Consider the following 21,771-nt stretch of genomic DNA (forward strand, 5'->3'; position numbering starts at 1 on the left):
AACGTATTACCTTTTGTAAGACCAATATATGCGTTAAAATATACACATTTCTAAGCCAATACCTAGAGAAGGGGCTTTTTTAAATTTTCTTTGTCTGTCTACTTCCCTAATAGTAAGATGAAACACATGTATTAAATGAATGTGAAATCACAGCTGCATGCGGTGATGCTACTATTCTGAGTTTGTGAAATATTCTTGCAATTAAAAACAGAATTTTAAAACAGGAAAGGGATTTGTTTTGTGCTAACTCTAATTTTGGATGATATAGTTAATAGTGTCACTATAATACATGCAGAAAATTAAAACACATTGGGGTTCTTAATGCAAGCTAGGCTATCTCTAGGATTTACTGTGTACTTTAATTGGGTTTGCTTTATACTTCTTCTGACTAACAGCATTCCTCCAACAAACTAGCAAATTAATTCCTAGTTTTTTAATTGATAGGTTTGATTTTTGCTTTAGGATTGTTTTCCATTTCTGTATAAGTGAGTGTTATAGGAATGCCATTCCTTCACTGAGTTTTATAACTGGGCTCAAATATATATTAAACGTATGTTCATATTATTTGCCACAAAATATATTAATTTTTAAAAATATTTATTTAATTAAATGAGACCATCCTACTCCCACTGAAGACAATAGCAAAACTCTGATTAACTTCATGCAGAGCAGGACTAGCACCTAAATTAAACTGTATTTCCAAAAATTACAATAAAGTGTTCTGCCTTTGTTTATTAATTTTTGCTTATCAGTGATGCAGATGACTTGGAACCTGTATATCACTGGTTCAGCAAACAGTATACATGTGATCACAAAACAACCAAATACATGAGAAACAGGTATGTCAGATGATTAATTAATGAAGTTAGTTACACTGTATTTAAATTTGAGGATTAGAGGTGTACTACAGAACAATGGGATAATGTAAATTCTACTAATTACCTTAAAAATAAAGTATCTCTCAAAATCCAGGTGTGGGGGGTTTATTTGGTCCATGATAAAGTTAGCAGTCAGTAGTGAAATTTAGATTTTACAAATTCAGATCTGGGTTTGGATTCAAAATCCGAAATCCAAAGTTTGAGTGTGTTCAGATCCACTGTTTTGATTCAGGCCCATCTTTAAACAACTGCTCTGGACATGATGAAATGCTCAGCTATGCTTTACAAAATGTAAATAGAATAATGTTTTCTTTTCTTTTCTTTTGTACCCCTCCCCCACACACTTTCATTACATGGCTTGGATAATATTTTGAGTTGTACAGCAAGTTAATCTGAAAATGTTGCCTGATGAAGCCCTATGGGCAATCATTTTTTATAACAAAGATTCTTATGATTTAGATGGAATTTTCCTGACCCTGCTCATTCCACTTCAGATTTTACAAATTGGGGTCCTGATCCTGTAATTCCTCACTCAGACTGGTAGTTCCTACTGAAGTCAATGGAAACACTTGTGTGAATAATGGCAGTGAGGCCAGACTCAAGAATAGACAAAAGGTCTAATACTGATCCCACACTGGTTTTACAACAGTTTAACTCTATGTAGTTCAGCAGGATTACTCCTGAATTACTGCAGTGCAGGTGAGATCAGAATCATACCCTGCATGTTTACTCCTGTACTGTGTGGCAAGTGAGTACTGATCTCAGACTGTATGTGATTTGTAATGTAAATTTCTAATCTGACGATTCTGAAATCGTGTAAATCAAATGAAAACAAATCCAACAAATGGCACTGCAACTTACACTAATTTCGCCTCTAACAATGCCAATTAAAAAGTGGGTACGGGCTATCTTGGAAAGTACATTTGGGTACATAATCAAAAGCTAAATGTGAAGGTAAGTAGGAGAACAAATGACTCTCCATTACCGATCCCATATTATCAACAATTTTTAACTGTACTTCATTTAAGTATTTATTAAATACTCCCTCAAACTCTCAAAAAAAAGGAGAAAGGGTTATTTTTACATACAAGACTTTCATAATAAAGGACATAATCTTCCACAGACACACAGGCTTATAAAGCACACAAAGCAATTATGTAAAATCAATTGAGGCTGTCTAAATCTTGGCTTTGAAACAAATGTTCATGTAGGGAATGCGGAAAACTACTTGGCAGCAATTGTTACTAACAATGCGGGTTAATAACTAACAACTTTGGCCTTGATTCTGGTCTCACGCAAACCATTTTTACTTCACTGACTTCAGCTGAATCACTCCTGATTTACTTCAGTGTGAGATCAGGTTAAGGTCATTTATCTGCAACCTGTGGCATAGACCCATCTGTTTATTCAGACACAATTATTTGAGAAAACTTTGAACCATTTAGCTAATTATTACTCTAGCATTACTAGCAAGTTGGGAGATGAACAGAATTACATATCTTAAACTCTTTTAACAGCAAAAAAATGGGAAAAAATGAGTTCCTTCTTCAAGTAAAACTTGCTTATATAATTCAACTGTCCTATAGAATTTAGTAAGGATGAAATCAATAGTGTTCTATAGAAATTAATCTAAATCCTTATAAGGTTAAATTCGGCTGCCATGAGTGCACTAAAGTCAGTGGAGTTACACTAGCATAGAATTTGCCTCAATAAGTTTCATAGAGAATACTATTTTATTTATATTACATTATCCCCTATTTATTATCCTATAATTATAACATATTTTCTATAAGTTTCTTGAAGCATCGAGACATTTATAACGGGACCCATTTCTCTATTAATTCCAGTGGATAACCAAAGAAAACTAGAAAGCTTATACTGTTCTATTAAATGATGTAATCCCATTGACAGCAACAATAAATTTGCTTGAGTAAATGCCACAGTTGTATTGATTATTAATTATAAATCTGCTAATTTCTTTTCGTTTGTGTGTGCTTGACCCTGCAAACACTCAATATCAGAGAGTGAGAAATCCCATTGAAATAAATGGGGTTACTTGGGATTATGTGATGTATACCTTGTGATAAGTGTATGCAGGATCAGGCCCTAATTCAAGATTCATACTTGCACTCCTATTTGGGATCAGGGCCAGCCTTAGGGGTGAGTCACCTAGATAACCACCCAGGGGTGCCATGGTCAAGGGGGTGCCATGCGGCAGCACAGAGGTGTGCACTGCTGGTGTAGAATCAGAAACTGCTCCTGGCTGGCAGGGAAGTGGTTGTGTGGAGGGAGAGGGACACCCTGATTTCTCACTGCTTCCTCCTGGTGGAGGAACATGGGTGGGGGCCAAAAGGTGATGCACATATACTGTTCTCTCCACCCCAACATTCCTCTGTGTCCCCCTAGGGGTTTTGTGAGAGAGGAATCAAGGAGCAACACCAGGGCTTCCTGTATCCAGGTCACTTTCCCCACCCAGGCTCTGCTGTGAGGCATCAGGAGCTGCTGCTCTCCTGCCCTCCCTTTACGTACCCCACTGGGGAAAGTGATCTCGCTCCCCCCCCCAAAAAAAAAACCCAGGGGTCTGCAGAGGAGCAGCGTTTGAGCTGGGAAGCAAGACGCAATGCCAGCTGCTCTGTGCATCCAAGTCACTTTCCCCACATGGGCACAGAAGGGGGGAAGGGGTTGGGGTGCAGGAGGGGAGTGCAGGGGTTAAAGGAGCAGGAGAGGGGGCAGGGTTAGGAGCACAGAAGGGGAATGCAGAGGTTAAAGGTGAAGGGGGTTGCCTAGATTCCTTTTGAAAATGAGATTTCAATTCTTTAATCAGTGAGGTATTGCAACCCTGAGTGCAGCAGCACCTAAATACCCTTAAAAAGCTGAACCTGGGTCCTTATTGACTTGTAAAGTTCTCTCTTCTTACATTAATTACTATTGGCACTGATATTGCTGTCATTAAATAATTATTTAGTGTCCACATTTTGCTAGGCACAGAGAAAACATGGTCCCTGCCCCAAACAACACACAATCAAAAACTAGATAAAACAAAGGAGACAAAACATAGTAATTGTCAGGGTAATAGAAAGAGGGATAAATGTCATAAGAACACAAGGTTGCTTAGACTGGTGCACATGCTTCTAATGAAGCAGTTTGCTCCAGCTGAGCACAGCTAGTTTTTACATAAAATGCCTGGATGCCAAGCCAATCTCTGTAATGAGCAAAGACTCTCTCTGCACTCAAGAAATGTTAATCCTCTCTCTTGGACCTGCTAACCACTGACAGGTTTTGTATCCCCCTGGGAAACACCCTAGCATTATTAAACTGTAATCACAAAATATTACATCTACCACAGAAATATAAGAATTCCTAAATCTTAAACAGGAAACTAGTTTCCTGGGGCAGCCCTCAAGGGCCTGATCTTGATGGACCATCCAGTCATGTCATATCAGCCCAGTTGGGCTGAGGTGTTGGGGAGTCATGACTAACTGGGCAAAGATAGCTTCCAAACTGGTTCTCTTCAGCCACCTTGACTATTTGTAAGGTCACTCAGGTGCATGCAGCCCCTTTTCCTTCCTGGGCTTGTAGCTGAAGATTCCTTCTACTGCCATTCATGTTTAGAATATGGTATTTAGGAGGCTGGGAGTCCCCCAGCCTCCACTGTGTTTGGCTCCATTTTGTCCTTTCCTATAGATAAGTGTCTATTTTTAAGGATTTATGGCAATAATTGTAATGACTAGTTATTGCTGTATTTCTTACAACTTTGCTCGTAGTTCTTGCCAATGCACATAGGATATAGGAAGTGGAGTGGGAGATTCATCTTCTAAAACTGTGCACACAGTTGGGAGAATTAAAATAATGTCGTATCAGAAGGACTAATATTGTTCATCTAGATGGAAGACATGGTATTCTGCAGTGGATCAAGTTTGGAACAAGTACAGGTAATAGGGCAGAAGACGCACTTGTTTTGTGTGTTAGACTCAATGTGAAATTACTACATTCCGGAGGAGTTTCAGCAGGATTAATATCTAAAAAATATTGGCATCAGCACCCTGCTGAGTAAGTTAGCTGGAAATCAATTAAGGTGTTATATAATGTGATCAGTACTCCAAAAGTTTCAGCCTTGCCTTTGCAATCTATCCCATTTCCTGTACCATTCATTGTAATGCATACATAGCAATACAGACTAAATGAACCAAGACTACTGCAAATTCTTTTGTATGAATAGAACAGAAAATAGCCGTTATTATAGTATTTGCTTAGACTTGTTAGTGACGGAGATGTTTTCAAGAAGTATTTCTTGTGACACTGCCTTATATGCTGTTACATTTTGTGTAGTAAAGGTAGAATAAATAAAATGAGAACAAACTGCAAAGCTGGGTACCTAAACCTGCCTACTCCCCTACTTATATTTAGGCACTTAGGTAAGTGTGCTGATTTTCAGAAGGGTAGAGCACCTAAAATTCCTGTTAAAGAAGAAACTGCTCAACATCTCTGCAAATCAGGCCACTTTGACCTGAATTCATAACTCTTAAAATGACTGTTAATAGACCTTTTTATGTTCACTTCAAATCCATTGTGAATTCTTATTGGCTCGGGTGTTAGCAAAGCGGTAATTCATTTTTCATGTTCCTTCACGTCCTTGGCTTCTCTGCTCAGACTGCTAATATTGGTGCAAATTAGTGCCCTAATGATGGTTTTCTAGTGTGTATTCCTGTCCTCTGGGAACTGGATAAAGACCATTAACTCATTTTGCATAGGACATTTATTAGATGTCCTAGATTTTCAGTGATGCTTCTAAACCCCTTTCGCATTTTGAAAACTCTCCCTCCAGATTAACATAACTTTCTGTCAGTACCAACATGGGATAGGTCTGAACCACTGAAAGTCTCCCTTTATTTCCTGGCCATCCAGACTCTGAAGAAACATCTCCATTTGTTGCAGTTTTGACACTATTAAGACATTTTTTGCATGGTAATATTTTTCATAATTTAAATGTGTGCTTCAACATATTGGTCTCTTGTCTAACTTCAGCATACATGATACAGACTTATTAATAAAACTGGTGACTGATTCTGCTTATCTTGTGGACCTGGTGATGGGTTACAATGAGGCTGAAAGAAATTTTAACAACTTTCAAATATACCTCTACCTCAATATAATGTGACCCAATATAACACAAATTCGGATATAACGTGGTAAAGCAGCACTCCTGGGGGTGGGGACTGTGCACTCTGCTGGATAAGAGTGAGTTCAATATAACACGGTTTCACCTATAACACAGTAAGATTTTTTGGTTCTCGAGGACAGCGTTATATTGAGGTAGAGGGGTATATATATTTTTCTTTATCACACTTTTTAGGAGACTTGTAATAATTGTGAGGATCAAGAGGAATTCATTCAGCTGGTCAACAGCTGCCAAAAAAATGTGTCATTTGGAGCATTCTCAGAAATTAAATAATTGGAGATATACCTACCTCCTAGAACATGAAAGGACCTTGAAAGGTCATGGAGTCCAACCCCTTTGCCTTCACTAGCAGGACCAAGTACTGATTTTTGCCCCAGCTGGCCCCCTCAAGGATTGAACTCACAACCCTAGGTTTAGTAGACCAATGCACAATCCACTCAGGTATCCCTTCCCCCAGAACAGCTGAATTGCAACAGTTAAAGATGGGGAGCACCTACTCTCCATTTTCCTGCCATAACAATAGAAACCCTGTATTTTCTTACATATAGGGCACTTTGAGTGAACTATGGATCATCTTATAAGTGCTATATAAATAATAATTTGGAGAGCACATGTAAAGGACGCTAGCTTGACTCCTGCAATGAAAACTGTGACCAGTCTCACTCTTAACATAAACTATCTGGTTTTCCCAAAACCCATTGACTCTTTTAAAGGGCATCTCCTTCTCTTCATATAACTTCATCTTCTCTTTTAGCACATAACTCTTCTTTACATTTGATATGGATATGGTGCCAGATTTTTTTCCTTATTTGGTGATGTTTATGCTACATTGTGTGTATTTATATATATATATATGAACCAAAAAAAAAATCCTTCCTGAAATCCTGAACTTCCTTGTGGAAAGACAACTCTGATTAAATAGTCAGGGAAGAAGTTTACTCCTCTCTTTATATAGTCCCTCCTTTATATAGTGGGGCAAATCCAGGGCACCTTGCATTTTTCCAACAATGCCATAGTATTAATATAGTGTTCAGGAACTTAATTGACCTGATCCTATACTCATAGAAGCTCCCATTGATTTCTATGGAATGAAATCAAGCCCTGTGTGTTTTGGGAGAAGTATTTCTGGCTCTGGCAGTTAATCTTCAGATGTATTTCACCTTGTAGCATAACAAATGATTAATTTTATTTTGGGCATAAAATAAGTTACTTATAAATATAAAATAATTGTTATTTTAAGAATTAAGTTCTTTTAAGAGTTAAGAAAAAAAGTCATATTTGAAGTTTGTGACATACTTGGTTAAAGGCAACCTTCAATTTATGTCCCTTACAAACAAAGTAAAAAAAGGCAGGGCGTACATAGTAAATAAAGTATTTAAGCAAGCAGGGCCTTCCACGATCAGAGCAACTGTGCCTTTTGATTGATGCCAGCAATGATAGTTTAAGGATCAGTGGATTGGAAATGTGCTATTTCTGGAAAATAAGAACATTCAGTATGGTCCTAATTACTGAGAGTTCTTATATAAGGGAGCAGTGTGATATCCCTATGGTCAAATGGATATTGTCTTATATGTCATTTTCCTTTGTCTTCCTTCATTCTTCTTGTCCCTCTTATTTTGTTGCTGGTTTGGTTTGGTGCATAGTGGATCATTATCTCTGTTCATATGGACCTGAAATATAGTGTTGTTTATTTGCAATTCGAGTTTAGTGATGATGTGGTATTAGACTATCAGGACCAATAATGGAAGATTATGACATTTCTGACCTCCCCGCTTGCTCTGATCCTCCTCTCTACCCATCAGGATCATACATACTGGACAATGGTCCAGAATTATAGTCATCCTTACCACTAAAGACAAAACTTTATATGAGGATTATTCCTGTCTGTGGAAAAGTTTGAGTGAAGTATCAATAGAAATAGCTTTTTTAAGTAGTTTCCCTCGTTAGTTTGTAGTAGTGGTAGTAGTTTATGTCATTTTATTTAATCACAGGTGAAATATGATATATTTAATCACAGGTGATATATGAGATGGCCTACACAGTCCTTTTAGATGTAGAAGGCAACTGTGTCTAGGATATGTGTTGCTTGGATAAAAGTGATTTGTATCCCAATCACAGTGTCACCTTAGATTTGCCAGAGAAATGGAAACTACCACATTTAGAATTTAATAGTCAGTCCTGCCATCTATCCCTTGTAGATAGCAACCCAGATAGACCTGATTTACCTCTGTTCTTTTATCATTTCAGGCCAGTTGGGGTAAAAAGAATAGTAAAAATCACAATGAAAATACATAGCCAGGTATATTTTAACATCATAAAGATGATTTGGTGTAAGCTTTGAAGCAAAATGGCCTGGTAGAGGGCATTAAACCAAAAAAGAACGAACACACAGACACACACAATAGTTGTCTAGGAATATTTTTGTCACTTTGTTTGCTATTTTTTGTAAAATCTCCACTCCTATAAGAAGGTGCTGTTCATAATTAGCATGTGACTATCACGTTATGAAAAGGATAGGAAGAGCACTTCCTGATGATGTAAGCATTCCCCTTTCTGACCTGGTGGCAGAGGTAATGCAAAGTAAAATATTTAGATATTATGCAGTGTCTCAGGACACCCCAAAGAGCGAGATGTTCTTGTACCAGACTGGGGGCACCTCTCCTTTCCATATAACCAAATTTGTGATAATGGTGTAATGTAACCCTACAAAATAAGATATGTATTTTACATACTGTCCCCAGAGGTATCAGATTCACTATATGAATTTCTGGCCATATCCTTTATGTTCACTTCCCCCTTTATACCATCTTCAAAAATACACTCATCTTCTGATTTACATTATCCACATTTGAGATTGTGGATCTCCATAAAGGATTATATCTTTGCCTTGATTGTACCTTGAATAAAATTACTAGAACTGAATTTCTTCACATACTACTGTCATTTTCAAGTGCATTTGTAATCTGATCACATTTTGATATCCATAATAAACTAAACCTGACTTTGGATGGCTTTACAGCTTAGAACTTTAGTAAATAATGAGTCATATGATTCAAATGGGTTTTTTTAATCTTTAAAAATTTGATCCTTAAAACTTATAAGTTTATAAGTTGTAAGATAAAATTTCACTGAATACTGACATATACAGTAGTAGAACAAACTTGGTTTAGTTGTGGAAAGATGCAACTCCAACTGTGAAAGACCTATTTCTAGTTGATCCAATAGTTTGTCAAGGAGGAGGGAGATAGAAGCAAGAGGACTTTGGCTGCTAGAAGTAGTTTTTCTGGAACATTTTACCCAGGGTGGGAGGAGAAAGCTTGGAAGGGATCAGGATGGAGGTGTTTGGGTTGGAGGAAAGTTTTGGCAACTTGAATGGATGGGGCTGGAGAGAGTCAGACAAGAACAAACAACTTGAATTTGAATGTTTTCTCAAAAATGTGGAATTCATGTATACTTCCATGAAAGGTTCAGAATGGGTATTTCTTTTTCTCCATTCATGAAGTAGTTGGAAGGCTCATGCTGCTGTATTATTGATAACTGAAGGGGAAATACTGTGTCGATTTTTTAGCTTCCAAATTATATGTAACCTCTGAGGAGCACTGAAGGAAACCAACATAAAAAAAAAACCAAGTAGAGCTCTTAATCTTAGTTGGTGAAAGGTGTATTTCAGTCTACACCCACAGCACAATAATTGCATCAAGTAGAAAATCACAAAGCAGGTTTACTAAAAAAACTTGATATCAGACTCTGGCCTGCTTGTTATGCAATGAGATATATCAAGTGATTAATTTTACTGATGATTCTGTGAGGCATGAGACTGTTGACAAACAGCTCAATGCCAAGCCTATGTTGCAATACATATGACTAAAGACCAAGTGCTTACAACCTTGGTGATATCTCCCAATGTTACTATATCTGAGGTATGTAACTGGGTGCTGTGAAATGCCCTGTTGGTGGCTCTCTGTTTGTTTGATTGTTTTTTCTAGTTTTTAATTTTTGTGAGGAAACGAATCTGGTGCATTACAATACAATTGATGTTGTACAGCTCCTTGCACATAAGCAGCATCCCAAAACACATTAAAAAGTTTTATAAGAAAATTGAAAAGGTTTTTTTTTAAAAGATAGTGCTAGAAGAAAAAAAGAAATCAACAGGCTTAGACCAGGGAGAAAAGTTGTACTATCAGATAGCATTTGAAAATAGATGGAGAATCTAGTTATAGGATCTGCCTCTCACGCCAGCAGTGGTGAGATAACAGTGTTAGATGAAGTAGAGAGGCACATGGGCAATACTGATGCGATAGGAAGAGGAAGATTTCCATACCTTGGAGTTATGGGTGAGATCCCAGGAAGATACCAAAGATACAGACCAGGAGGTCAGATTGGATGTCTGAATCAAGAAGGGAGATAGAACTAGATTTGAGGATGATAAACTTGCTTTCATCTTCAAAATATTTTGCAGAAGAAAGTTGTCCTGAACTTTCAAGTTTACTTGACTGCTCCATCAGAGTCACTAACGATGTCAAGCAATATGTCCAGATGTTATATTTTAATTGAGATTTAAGGTAAAGATAAGATGATGATTGAGATGGAGAAGGTAAATGAAAGAGAGAAATTGGTTAAGGATTGAACATTGCGCATTGGTATCGAAGAGCAATCTTTCCACACAGAAGGAATCGTCACCTGATACAAGGAAAGAACCTCTTGACAAATGTGTATGTGTTGAGATTTGCCTACTCAGTTATGGAGGAGGTCCAGAATGATTTTGTGATCTGCTGTGTCAAAGGCTTCACAGACTTAATAAAGAATGAGGAGGGGAAAAAAATTGATTATGGCAAAAAGAAGCAGGAGGAGAGCACAAAAAGAGGCAATTTCTGTGCTAAGGCCTGAGTGAACCCCATACGTTAAAATGGTCAAGGATATTGCTGAATGATAGGTGACTAGATAGCTCACAGAAATCTACCTAATCAGGTATTTTGTTCAGAAAGGGCTATAGTTAGAATTTCAGGTAGAAAGCAGAAATTTTAAAGAGGCAGGCAGTCATAGAAAGTAGAAAGTTGGGAAAAGTAAAGGTATTATTGACAATAATAGTAATGTAAGGCAAAAAGTTTCAGCAGCCAGGATCAGATAATATGAGAAGCTCGAGAATCAAGATAGCAGGTAAGCTTTTTAATGGACTGCACTTTGTCAAAAAGGTCCAAGGATGAGGGGAAGGAAGGAGTCAATGCACGTTTTGTAGTGAAGGTAGCTTAAGTCAATCCAAGATTGAAAGAAAAAAAAAACAAATTCCTTGCATCTGGTTACGGAACAGTTGGGAAGGTAGAGTAAACTGTGTGTGGGAAAGAGAATGAATAGCATGGAAAAGAAAGCAAGGATTTCCAGAGTCTTTCCAGATCTCTAAATAACGTCTGATGAGATTTTGCACTCTCGTAACATATAGAGAGGTGGGATATGTGCCATTGTTTTCAGAGTATCTTATTTTAACTCAAAAATTTCAAGAATACTGTGATACATGAAAATGAGAATGTGATTCAGGAAAATATCATTTGGAAAAGGCACATTTTTTCATAAAAACACAAGTGAGGCCATTCATCATTATGTTGCAGACCTGAATGATAAAGCTAAATCATGTGAATTTGAACACTTAATAGATTGGCTAACTAGAGACTGAATTATTTTTTAGGAAAACTGATAACCAAATCACAGCAAAATTATTGCAAAGTATGGACTTGACTTTGCAAAGTCAATATTTGTTGTGCTATTGAAAACCATGTTTCCCAAGTGAAAGTGAAGACAAGCAGTAAAAGGCCTGAAGTGTCTCTAATTCAAGTGCATATCAAGACATGAAGAGACACAATAAAGGGAAACAGGTTGCATATACCAGGGCTTCAACGCAAACTAGTGTACAGTGCTTCCTAATGGCTAATCTTTGCCTTGTAGATCTTGAATGGGGAGGGTTCACTTTCTCCAGGGAGGTGGAGGGGCCAGAGTTGCCATACAGCTGGGGAGAACCCAGATTGGTGGTATAAAAAATCATAGTGCTGTAGCTGTGAGAATTGAAGCACTTTGTTCATATGGGTACATGGCTGGTTGGCATTTGCCAATGATGCCTCGTTTTAGCTCCACCCCAGTAAACTTAATTGGCATAACAGAAATGTGGAGTAAACCAGCAATAGACTTATTCACATACAAACACAACAAGAGCCCATTCTTTGCCAGGAGCAATAACCAAGGAGAAGCAACCACTCTCCTGGCTACATCAGATAAACAGAGACAATTTTCTCCCCCTATGTAAAGAGACTTTTTAAATAGCAGATGCTTTAATAATCCCTCCTCTGGGACCTTAACTTAGTTTTGAATGCCCTCGCTAGCCACTTATTCAAATTATCTGAGGAGTGTTCCTCTACTTCCGCACCCCATCTTTTGTCCAAAGCCAAAGCTCCACAAGGAGAAATTGTGGCACATATTAGAAGTCAGGAGGGCTGCTAAGATATATACAGAAAGAACCAAATGGATCAGAAGATCAGCTTAATTATATGGCCTGTATCATCCATCAGTGAGAGGCAACAAAGCCTCTTCATTCTCCATTGCAAGGCAGCTCAGATGAGGCCTGATCCACAGCTTGCTGAAATCAGTGAGACTTTCCATTGACTTCAGTATGCTTGGATCAGGCCCAGGAGGCATATTGGAAGCTTAGAATAGTGTCTCCACAAAAACTCAATGCTCATTCTTCAAGACTGATAACAACCTCACGGGCACAGAAGTTTCATGCTTTCTGTGAAGAGATGTGTGGAGTAAACACCTTTGCTCCACACTAAGTAATAGAAACTAGACATATACAAGCATCAGTGGGCACCTCCTTCAGCAGAGGGGCACTGGGTGAAATAGTACTTCAGCAGTCCACTTTTCATAATGAATTACACATTGTTATTTCAATAAATTCAGATACCCTTTCTAGCGGGTACTGCTGAAAAAATGCTACTTACAATCTGTGGAGCTGCCTCGGAAAAAGAATAGGCATTTTTTTTGTTTTTATCTGCAAATTTTCTTTCTTTGATCAGGCAGGTCCATCGTTTTGTCCCTCCCTTAAATTTCTTGGTATTGGGTAAGGGTATGAGGACCTTATATTAATACATTTGTCCTCATTCTACATGCTCTACAACAATAAGTGTTATCAACAGGAAAGCAGCAAACAATCCTGTGGCACCTTATAGACTAACAGACATTTTGCATCCGACGAAGTGGGTATTCACCCACGAAAGCTCATGCTCCAAAACGTCTGTTAGTCTATAAGGTGCCACAGGATTCTTTCCTGCTTTTAAAGACCCAGACTAACACGGCTACCCCTCTGATAATCAACAGGAAAGATGATTTGTTCCAAGTGTATTTAAATCACAACTGAGTACTTTACAGCTCTGGAAGTTATTCTGCCTGGCTCTTTAGTGGGAAAGGCTTTGCCTGCACCCAGAACTAACACATTTGTCTCTACCTCCAAAGCTGAAGAGCCAAGGTTTGAATTTCTAGACCTGCCTGATCTAAGAAAGATATTTTGCAGGTAAGAACAAGAAATGCTCTAATATTTGCAAACTTTCATAATGTCTTTCAATACAATTTATTTCTGAAGAATTTGTATCATACAGATTTCAACCTAAGTGAAAACACTGCTGCCCTTGGTGTTAGAAATAAGTAGTGTCATTTTCTTTTTGCAGTGAAATCTTTCATCCAATCATAGTCTTGTATGCAAATATACCATAGCCAGTTCAGACAAAATAGCATAAATAAAGCTAAATGCGCAGTCAGGACAAAATCACTCAGCTTCTCTGATTCCTCATTTCACCTGTGTTTCAGGAACGAACTAAACATGTCAACTGAAAATACGAAAAAACAAATCCCAGATAGCAATTCTGCTCCAGCTCTGCCTGCACCACTCAGAGATCTGAAAATTAAATATACTAAGGTTAGTAGTATTATGCATGTTTATTAACTTGCCTTAGGCATTCATATAAGACTATATATGTACTTAAATAGTTTTGTTCAAACCATCGAAATAACACTAACTCAATTATTGTTTGCAGTGTTGTTGTAGCCATGTCGGTCCCAGGATATTAGAGAGACAAGGTGGATGAGATAATATCTTTTCTGAAGAGCTCTGTGTAAGTTTGAAAGCTTGTCTCTCTCACCAACAGAAGTTGGTCCCATAAAAGATATTACCTCACCCACCTTGTCTCACTAACTCAATTGTGTATTTACAAATGTTTACCTAGATTTAATTCTTATATTGTAATTTCTGGAAACATTCTGTGATCTCTTCTGTCCTGAGAAACTCTTCTAAAGAGTTGGTAAGTTTTATACTACTATTTTTTGGTGTGCTGTCCATATTTTTTCAGAAGCTAAGACTTGTGGTCATAAGTATCCTGGAAAATGTAAATGACCCAGAGAAGGAAACATTTACATCATTTCAATGACCAGGAAGAAAATAAAAGTTAATTGTAGAATGTGTTCACAATTAGTCTAATTTTTAAATAAACTGGGATATTTACAAACAGATTTTAAGAATTATGCCAATAATGTTGGTCTGGAGGAATTTTTTTATTATTATTATTTTTAAATAAAATAAAACTAAAGCAAAGGTCCTCCTGCATTTGACATATTTTCCTACAGATAATAAACCTGTTTGTCTTGCTAAGCAAGTAACTATCAATAAAACAGCTAAAGTCCACCGTTGCTAATTAGTCAGTATTATCAGGAACATTGTACAATAGCAAATTCTTTCCATGCTCATTTAAAAACACCCAGATAAGGTAAGCATAAAATGGATCCTCTGGGCTAACCCTAAAACCAGACTTGTATTCCTGACTTAAAGAGCACTTCATGTGTTTCGTACCACAGTACACAGAGAGTTGCAAGAGTCTCTGAACTTTGAGCAAACAACAAAGTCATTGGTAGTTTCTGCAATCTCAGACTTTCAGGTAGAATGTTTGGTAGAGCAAAGAGAAATGCAGCCATAAACAGAAACTGAGAAACTTCTATAAAAATTGTTGCTTTTGCTGGCCATGGCTATCTCAACTTCTGGACACAAAGCAAAATGCCACATAGTATGTTACTGCTGTACAGAAAAGTTCACAAGTAAAACAATGAAGAAAGTGTTCTTGTTGTGACTTCTTGAGCTAACCTTTAATTTTTCCAAAATACAAATATGCATGGAATTGAATTTTAACTTCTCACGAGAGTCAAAACTTGACTTATTTTCAAACAATAGGGTATAATCTGGAGAGCTCATCACCACTCAGGGTCAGCTCTTTTGGACCTAACCCTGCACCCCATTTTCAGGGAAACTTCAAATTGATTTTGGTGTCTATTTTTCATGAATAAAGACTTCGGGGTTGGGACCTCATTTTGGAAATATTTAACAAGCTGTTAAAACTGCAAGTGAAGTATAGTTCTGCTATGTGATAGCTCACTTCAGCTATTCCTCTCTCAGAGTGTAAAGGGCTTAATCCAGGAAAGATATTTTAGGAACTGCAATTATGCATTTTCAACTTCTGAATTATCCTACAGACAAAAAGTAATGAGAATAGGGTGATGCCCCAAGTTACTGAAGATCTGAAAAAGTATAAATTGAAATAGTCCTCCCCACTCCCTACTGCTTTCTTTCCACAATATTTAGCCAGCATAAGATCACTTAGAAAAGCTTTCACTAATAGGACAGATTCCGTAGGTAATCACAGACTAGTCATCCTATCAGATGTTTTTACATTACCATCTAAAAAGGGCATACACAGGAATATATTTCTTGAGTGTTACATCTTTTTGCTGAAATAACTAATGCACAATGGCTTTGTCAGATACTTTGCCACAAGGAAGGTGTTTCCCTGTATGTGAAGGTGTACAGCTTTCAACTAATTCAGAGTTTCATGTGCATTATCGTGTACTCAGGTTTGAACAAAGGGTCAAAGCCAGCATACGAAAAATCATGAATATGTAAATAATTATGGTTCCACTCATGAGTCACAGCTGTACATGTAGAGGGAACCAGATTCACCTCTGCTCTTCATAACACTTTCCCCCTTTTCCAAAATCTCACTGAGAACTGTCTGTGGGTCAGGAGATTGCATAAAATGACATGGTGGGCTGGGATTAGGGGACCACGATAGGACAGAGGGTGGGAAGCATAGGTTACAAATGCATCATCCTAATACCACACTACCAACCCATGACTAATTCTCTCACAAGCTAATATTGCCTAAGACTGTACTGACTTTCCTAGAGCCTCCCAGGCCCCTTATGGGGCTTCCTGAAGAACCAGCTGCAGGTAAAGCCCTAGTAGTGTGGCATCATTGCAGTTAAGCTTCACAGATTCACAGAAAGGTCTGGGGGGCCCAGAACTGATGCAGCTGTACAGACTTTTCAACCTTCACTCTCCTTGGACTCCAGCAGATCTTCAAATATTTGTAGATTCCAGGGACTGGACCATCTTCCTATTCAACATGGGATAAGTGCGCCCCTCTACCCTTAATAGAATGATCTAGGGAAAACTCTCCAGGGGACCTTTGTGGACTTCTCCTCACACCACGGGCCCCTTTCACAGGTTTTTCTGCAACAGGGAGCAATGTGGCCCTAAATAATTAGATTCATTTAATCCAAAGGCATTTCTATGATGATATAAATACTCGCAGATCATAGTCTGTACCTTTCTCATAAAGATTGAACTAAGCATTCTAAAGAGATACTTAACACACTGAAGAGTCAATTGCCAGAAGCTGGGAATGGGCACCATCCTACCTCCCAAATCCCTCATCCCTGGCCCCACGCTAGAGCCTGCACCCCCTGCCCCAGCCTGGAGCCCCTTCCCACACTCTGAACCCCTCATTTCTGGCCCCACCCTGGAACCTGCAACCCTAGCCCAGAGCCCGTACCCCCTCCCACAACCCCTTCATCATCCCGGAGCCCCCTACCATAGTCCAAACCCCTTGCTCCACCTCCCAGCCCAGAACCCCCTCCTGTACCCCAAACCCCTCATCCCTGGCCCAACCCCAGAGCCTGTAGCTAAAGCCATCACCTCCTCCCGCACCCCAATCCCCTGAGCCAGCCCGGTGAAAATAAGTGCATAAGTGAGAGTGGGAAAAGTGAGCTACAGAGGGAGGGAGATGAAGTGATTGGAGGTGTGGCCTCAGAGAAGGGGCTGGGCGGGGCCTCAGAGGAGGGGCAGGGCAGGAGGTTGGGCAAGGGTGTTCAGTTTTGCGTGAGTAGAAAGTTGGCAACCCTAGGACAGGACTATAAACTTGGAGCAATTATCACAGTTGGTAAGTGTACATGAGTGGATGCCAGATATTTTTCAATATTGTGTTTCAAATTTTTGATTTAATGTTAGTATTACTGGGCACAGTGCTCCTATTACAGCCCTTGGGTCTCTTAAGAGCAGGCATTCTGGGAAATATAATTTCCTGGGAGGGACTGCAAGTCTAGAGAGCACATGACCAGGAAGTCAGGTGACCATCTTTGGAACAATACAATGGGTAGCCGGAGCAGTTAGCTCACTGTGGGGGAATATGATGGCTCTTAGAGAGAAAGTCTTTCCATGACAGGAATTATAGGATACCTAGAAAAGGTAACCTGTAGGGAAGAGTGTGTTCTTCCCTTCCCAACTTACTGAGACTTGCTGGCCAGGTTCAAGTGTTTTAACTTGTTTTGCTGTTGTTTTGAGTCTTTTTGTAATGATAGAAGCCATTCTTGAGAAAATAACCTTGGATTGAACTGGTTTATTTATTTGGGGAGGGGAAGTGTAATTTTACCTTCCTTAGCTGGCATATCTGCCCACTATTTTAGAATGGGCAACAATTATATCTAGTTAGATGGAAATCTTTCTTGCTAAAGGATAAACATGGGGTAAGTCCAATTTGTAGAGGCTCACTTGAGTAACATGGTACACACTGAGGATTGCTGCAGAGCTGGGGATGAGGAATTTCATTCACCGAAGCCATAGAGTAGTTTAGGAATCACTCCTCAGTTGCTACTGAAGCCTTCAGGGCTTGAAGCCTTTGCAGAGTAGCCAGCTGCCAGTTGGGGACCAACTGCCAGAGGATTCACGCAGCAGATAATCCTGCCTTATGCCACCCGAGAAGAGACCTTTGGTCACACGCATAAAGAAGTCCTGCAGAACTGTGCTCCACAGCATACAGTAGACACGCACACTGTGCAACCCTGTGAAACCTTCTCTCTTTCTGCAGAGCTGCAGTAGGTTCCACTTCACACCAAGCCCTCTGTGGGTCAAATGCTGTCTGTGTGTGATAAATAACAATAGTAAAATACAGCCCTCTTTGTCTTAAGAGTGCCTTGCAAACACTAATCAATTTTCACAATACACCTGTGGGAAGGAGAAATATTATCTATATTTTCCAGATTGTGAAACTGAGCCATGATAAGGGCAAGGGGGCCCAAAGCCGTAGAATAAAATCCCCAGACAAGAAACTTGAGACTTCAATCTTGCCTAAACCTTACAAGGCTGAAGCTAAACCCTTGCAGAGCTGCCAATTTCCCACATTTCTGATGATCTGGAATAAATTCCTGTAACCCAAACAGTTTGGAGACTCAGGATTGTACTATACTTTTATCACTGAAGATGAATGCCAATCAGATGAGATTTTGTTTGCAGCCGCCATAGAGCTACCATCTGGGTCTGTATTTTTAAATTATAAAGCTTCAGAACCGTAGAACCATGTCAGAATCCATCTATAACAAATGTTGATTTCTAGTTCTAGTGGAAAGAACAGGAGTGTGAAGGACAGCTCTTCATACGGTCATTATGAGACTTACCATCTTACCTGAAGATCTCAGTGAAAACAATAGCTATACAGTGCACACCATAACATTTCTAAGTAAAAAATTACTTGCAGCAAAGATTTGACTTGTCAAAAACTCTTAAACCCAATGAGTCATGTCCAGTCCTTACAGGTAAATGCCCATGCAGCATGTGCAACAGTGGATGAACATCTGGCAAAAGAAACACCTTACTATGGAAGACCTGGATATCTGACAGCAAACTACCACACCATGATGCAAGATAACTGCTACTGTTTTCATAAGCATGGACAATGAGTGTACCGCAATTCAAGCAAGCCAGAGGCTGATCTTTGTGGCAGTGTCTGTTCACGTTGGCTTGTGCACTAGCTGTTTCTGTTTTCACTACACCGCAACCCATGTGTCTATGCGGTGCACACTGCAAAGGAGCATAGCTGCCAACATACTCTGGAGTATACCCAGTGTTACAACATATGTGACATTGTGTATAGGTAGGATTTTGACTTTTTACACCATTTTCTTTAGTTCATACCTGTATAAGCAAAATCATAATTTATCCTAATGGAGATGTCTGGATACTGCAATTTTCACTGCTCTTGTGCATTGTACAGGTTTGTACATCCTGAAAGGTTGGGATTAGGAGGAAATGACATTAGGAACAATAATAAGTAAGGGACTCTAAAATAATACCATTGTGTCAGTACTCTAAATGCAGTACTTAAACCAATATTTGCACAACTTCCAAGAAGGGTATGTTTCACTATTACTCCTTTCACAGATAGATATGAAGTTGGCATACTATAGCATCACACAGCACTGTTACGTTAATATTTACCTTTTACTTTGTCTCTTTTCTTGGCAGCATAGCTAGTGACTACATAGGATTTTTTCTTATTAGCCACCTGACTGCTGTGCATCTGTGCCCCCTCACAGCATCCACAATTTCATATGGACTCCTTAGGATCAACCATGTGAAATTGCTAGGAAATCATATAGTACCTTATTATCTTTACAACTTTTGACAAACCTGAGATTCAGGCACTGTTGGCTGAAGATATCAATGTGGCTGTGCATATATCTCTTTGGATACCTATACAAATAAACTAAATTGTAGACAAAAATACAACTGTAGGATAGCAGGCATCCCAGTTTAGGAAATATTTTTGTGGACTTGAGGTTTCCCTATCAAAATATCCACCTTTACCATTGGTACAAAAAAACTTTACTCTATACAGAAACCAAGAATTTTTTATACACACTCACACACAGGCTTTGGTCATGTTAGCATTTGATTGGTGGTTAGCAAACCCTGCGCTTCTGCAATCTGCTCAGCAAAAACCGGCTTAGGACCAGCTTCAACTGCCTCAAGACTGATAAGAAAAGACAGTTCAAAAGTTCAGGCTACTGTGTCCGTGAGATATCCAATTTTCGCCTAATGGTTGCCAGCTATTATAAGGCTACTAGCTGTTAGAGGGTCACTGCTGACTGTCACAGTCCCCACTTTGGGCCTGATAATTCAAATTATCAGGCCCGTTACGCAATTTGTGATTAAGCTGGAGGGAGAAATATTGTGGGTTTTTACGGACAATAGAGCCCTTAGTAACAGCACTACACAAACATTTTGCACATTGCAATATTATTTAAACGACACATAGAAAGAAAAGAAAGACTTTTTGATAGCAACTGCTGTGGTTTCTTTCACAGCATTTTATAGGGAAACATTGTTTATATCGACTGTACAGGCACTCATAATAACCTTCAAGCAGGATTTACAAGTAACTAAACATCAAGAAGAGAGACAGAATTATGCATGTATGAAATCCTCATTTTGTGTAGTTTTAGAACATATGCAGTCCGCTTCAGGATAATCGGTGTGGCTTAATACCAAAGGGAAGGAAAGTGCCATATGGAACAGACTACAAAATTCAGAGTAAAAAGCAGATAAGATTGAGTGGCAATTTTATCCCTGCCAATCCTGAAACTTCTCTGCTGTCTTTGAAGAAAGTGCTCACATTTGATTCTGTTGTCATCCAGACAGTCTAAGGAATTCTTCTTGGAGGGGATTATTCCAGAGTAAGAGTGAATTTGCTAATAAGATAATAAAATCATTTCCTGTGTGAGTGACTTGATTTTAATGATACTGATAATGGATAACGATATCCATTCCATCTAGCTTTATTAAAGTGTGCCTGTGCACCAGGATATCTCAATGTTCTTATCTGTGCAAGAGGGTGATTGTTCCAGCTATAAAAAGGGAAATTGGCACACGCTGCTCTTTCTGCCTGCATAAAGGTTAAATCTGCATATGTAATGCAGTTCCTGGCAAATATGAAATAATCTTTGGATAGTGATCTCAGCAGTTTTAAGGCTGCGGTATAAAGTAGTTTGATTATCTTTGGTTTATACTGGCCACAGAACATTTTTTGTTATTCATTATGTTTGTGAATTCCCAACAATATGCTCAGTACTATATAAGAGCTTAAAATAAAAAAGACAGAAATCAATATGACAGGATACTGTGACAAATTTCCTCCTCTATCTTGGTGGGTCTTGCACTTAGTGGCAGATTTGTTTGCCTCAGAGATTCACCATGTGGATCAGGGAACAGCCCAGAGACCTTCCCCTCTGGTAGAACCGACAATCCAGGTCAGTTCCTCCTGTGTCTGATCAGGAGTTGCGGGGTTTGGGGGGAACCCAGGCCCGCCCTCTACTCCAGGTTCCAGCCCAGGGCCCTGTGGACTGCAGCTGTCTAGAGTGCCTCCTGGAACAGCTGCGCTTCAGCTACAACAACCTGGGCTACTTCCCCATGGACTCTTCCTTATCCTCCTTTATCCTCACCACAGGACCTTTCTCCTGGTGTCTGATAATGCTTGTACTCTTCAATCCTCCAGCAATACACCTTCCCACTCTCAGCTTCTA

The 21,771-nt window shown here is 39.0% G+C and overlaps 1 protein-coding gene across 3 annotated transcripts in view; it reads left to right on the forward strand.

Moving 5' to 3' along the window:
* Nucleotides 1-21,771, forward strand: part of ALDH1A1 (aldehyde dehydrogenase 1 family member A1) — an 88,490-nt gene that overhangs the window by 26,388 nt on the left and 40,331 nt on the right. For all 3 annotated transcript variants that reach the window (XM_030565836.1, XM_030565837.1, XM_030565835.1), the window contains one exon: nucleotides 13,903-14,011. In XM_030565836.1, coding sequence (XP_030421696.1) covers nucleotides 13,916-14,011 — 96 coding nt within the window. In that variant the 5' untranslated portion in view covers nucleotides 13,903-13,915. The remainder of the gene's footprint in view (nucleotides 1-13,902; nucleotides 14,012-21,771) is intronic.

Source organism: Gopherus evgoodei, chromosome 6 (genome assembly GCF_007399415.2).
Source record: "Gopherus evgoodei ecotype Sinaloan lineage chromosome 6, rGopEvg1_v1.p, whole genome shotgun sequence".
In the NCBI taxonomy this organism is placed as follows: domain Eukaryota; kingdom Metazoa; phylum Chordata; order Testudines; family Testudinidae; genus Gopherus; species Gopherus evgoodei.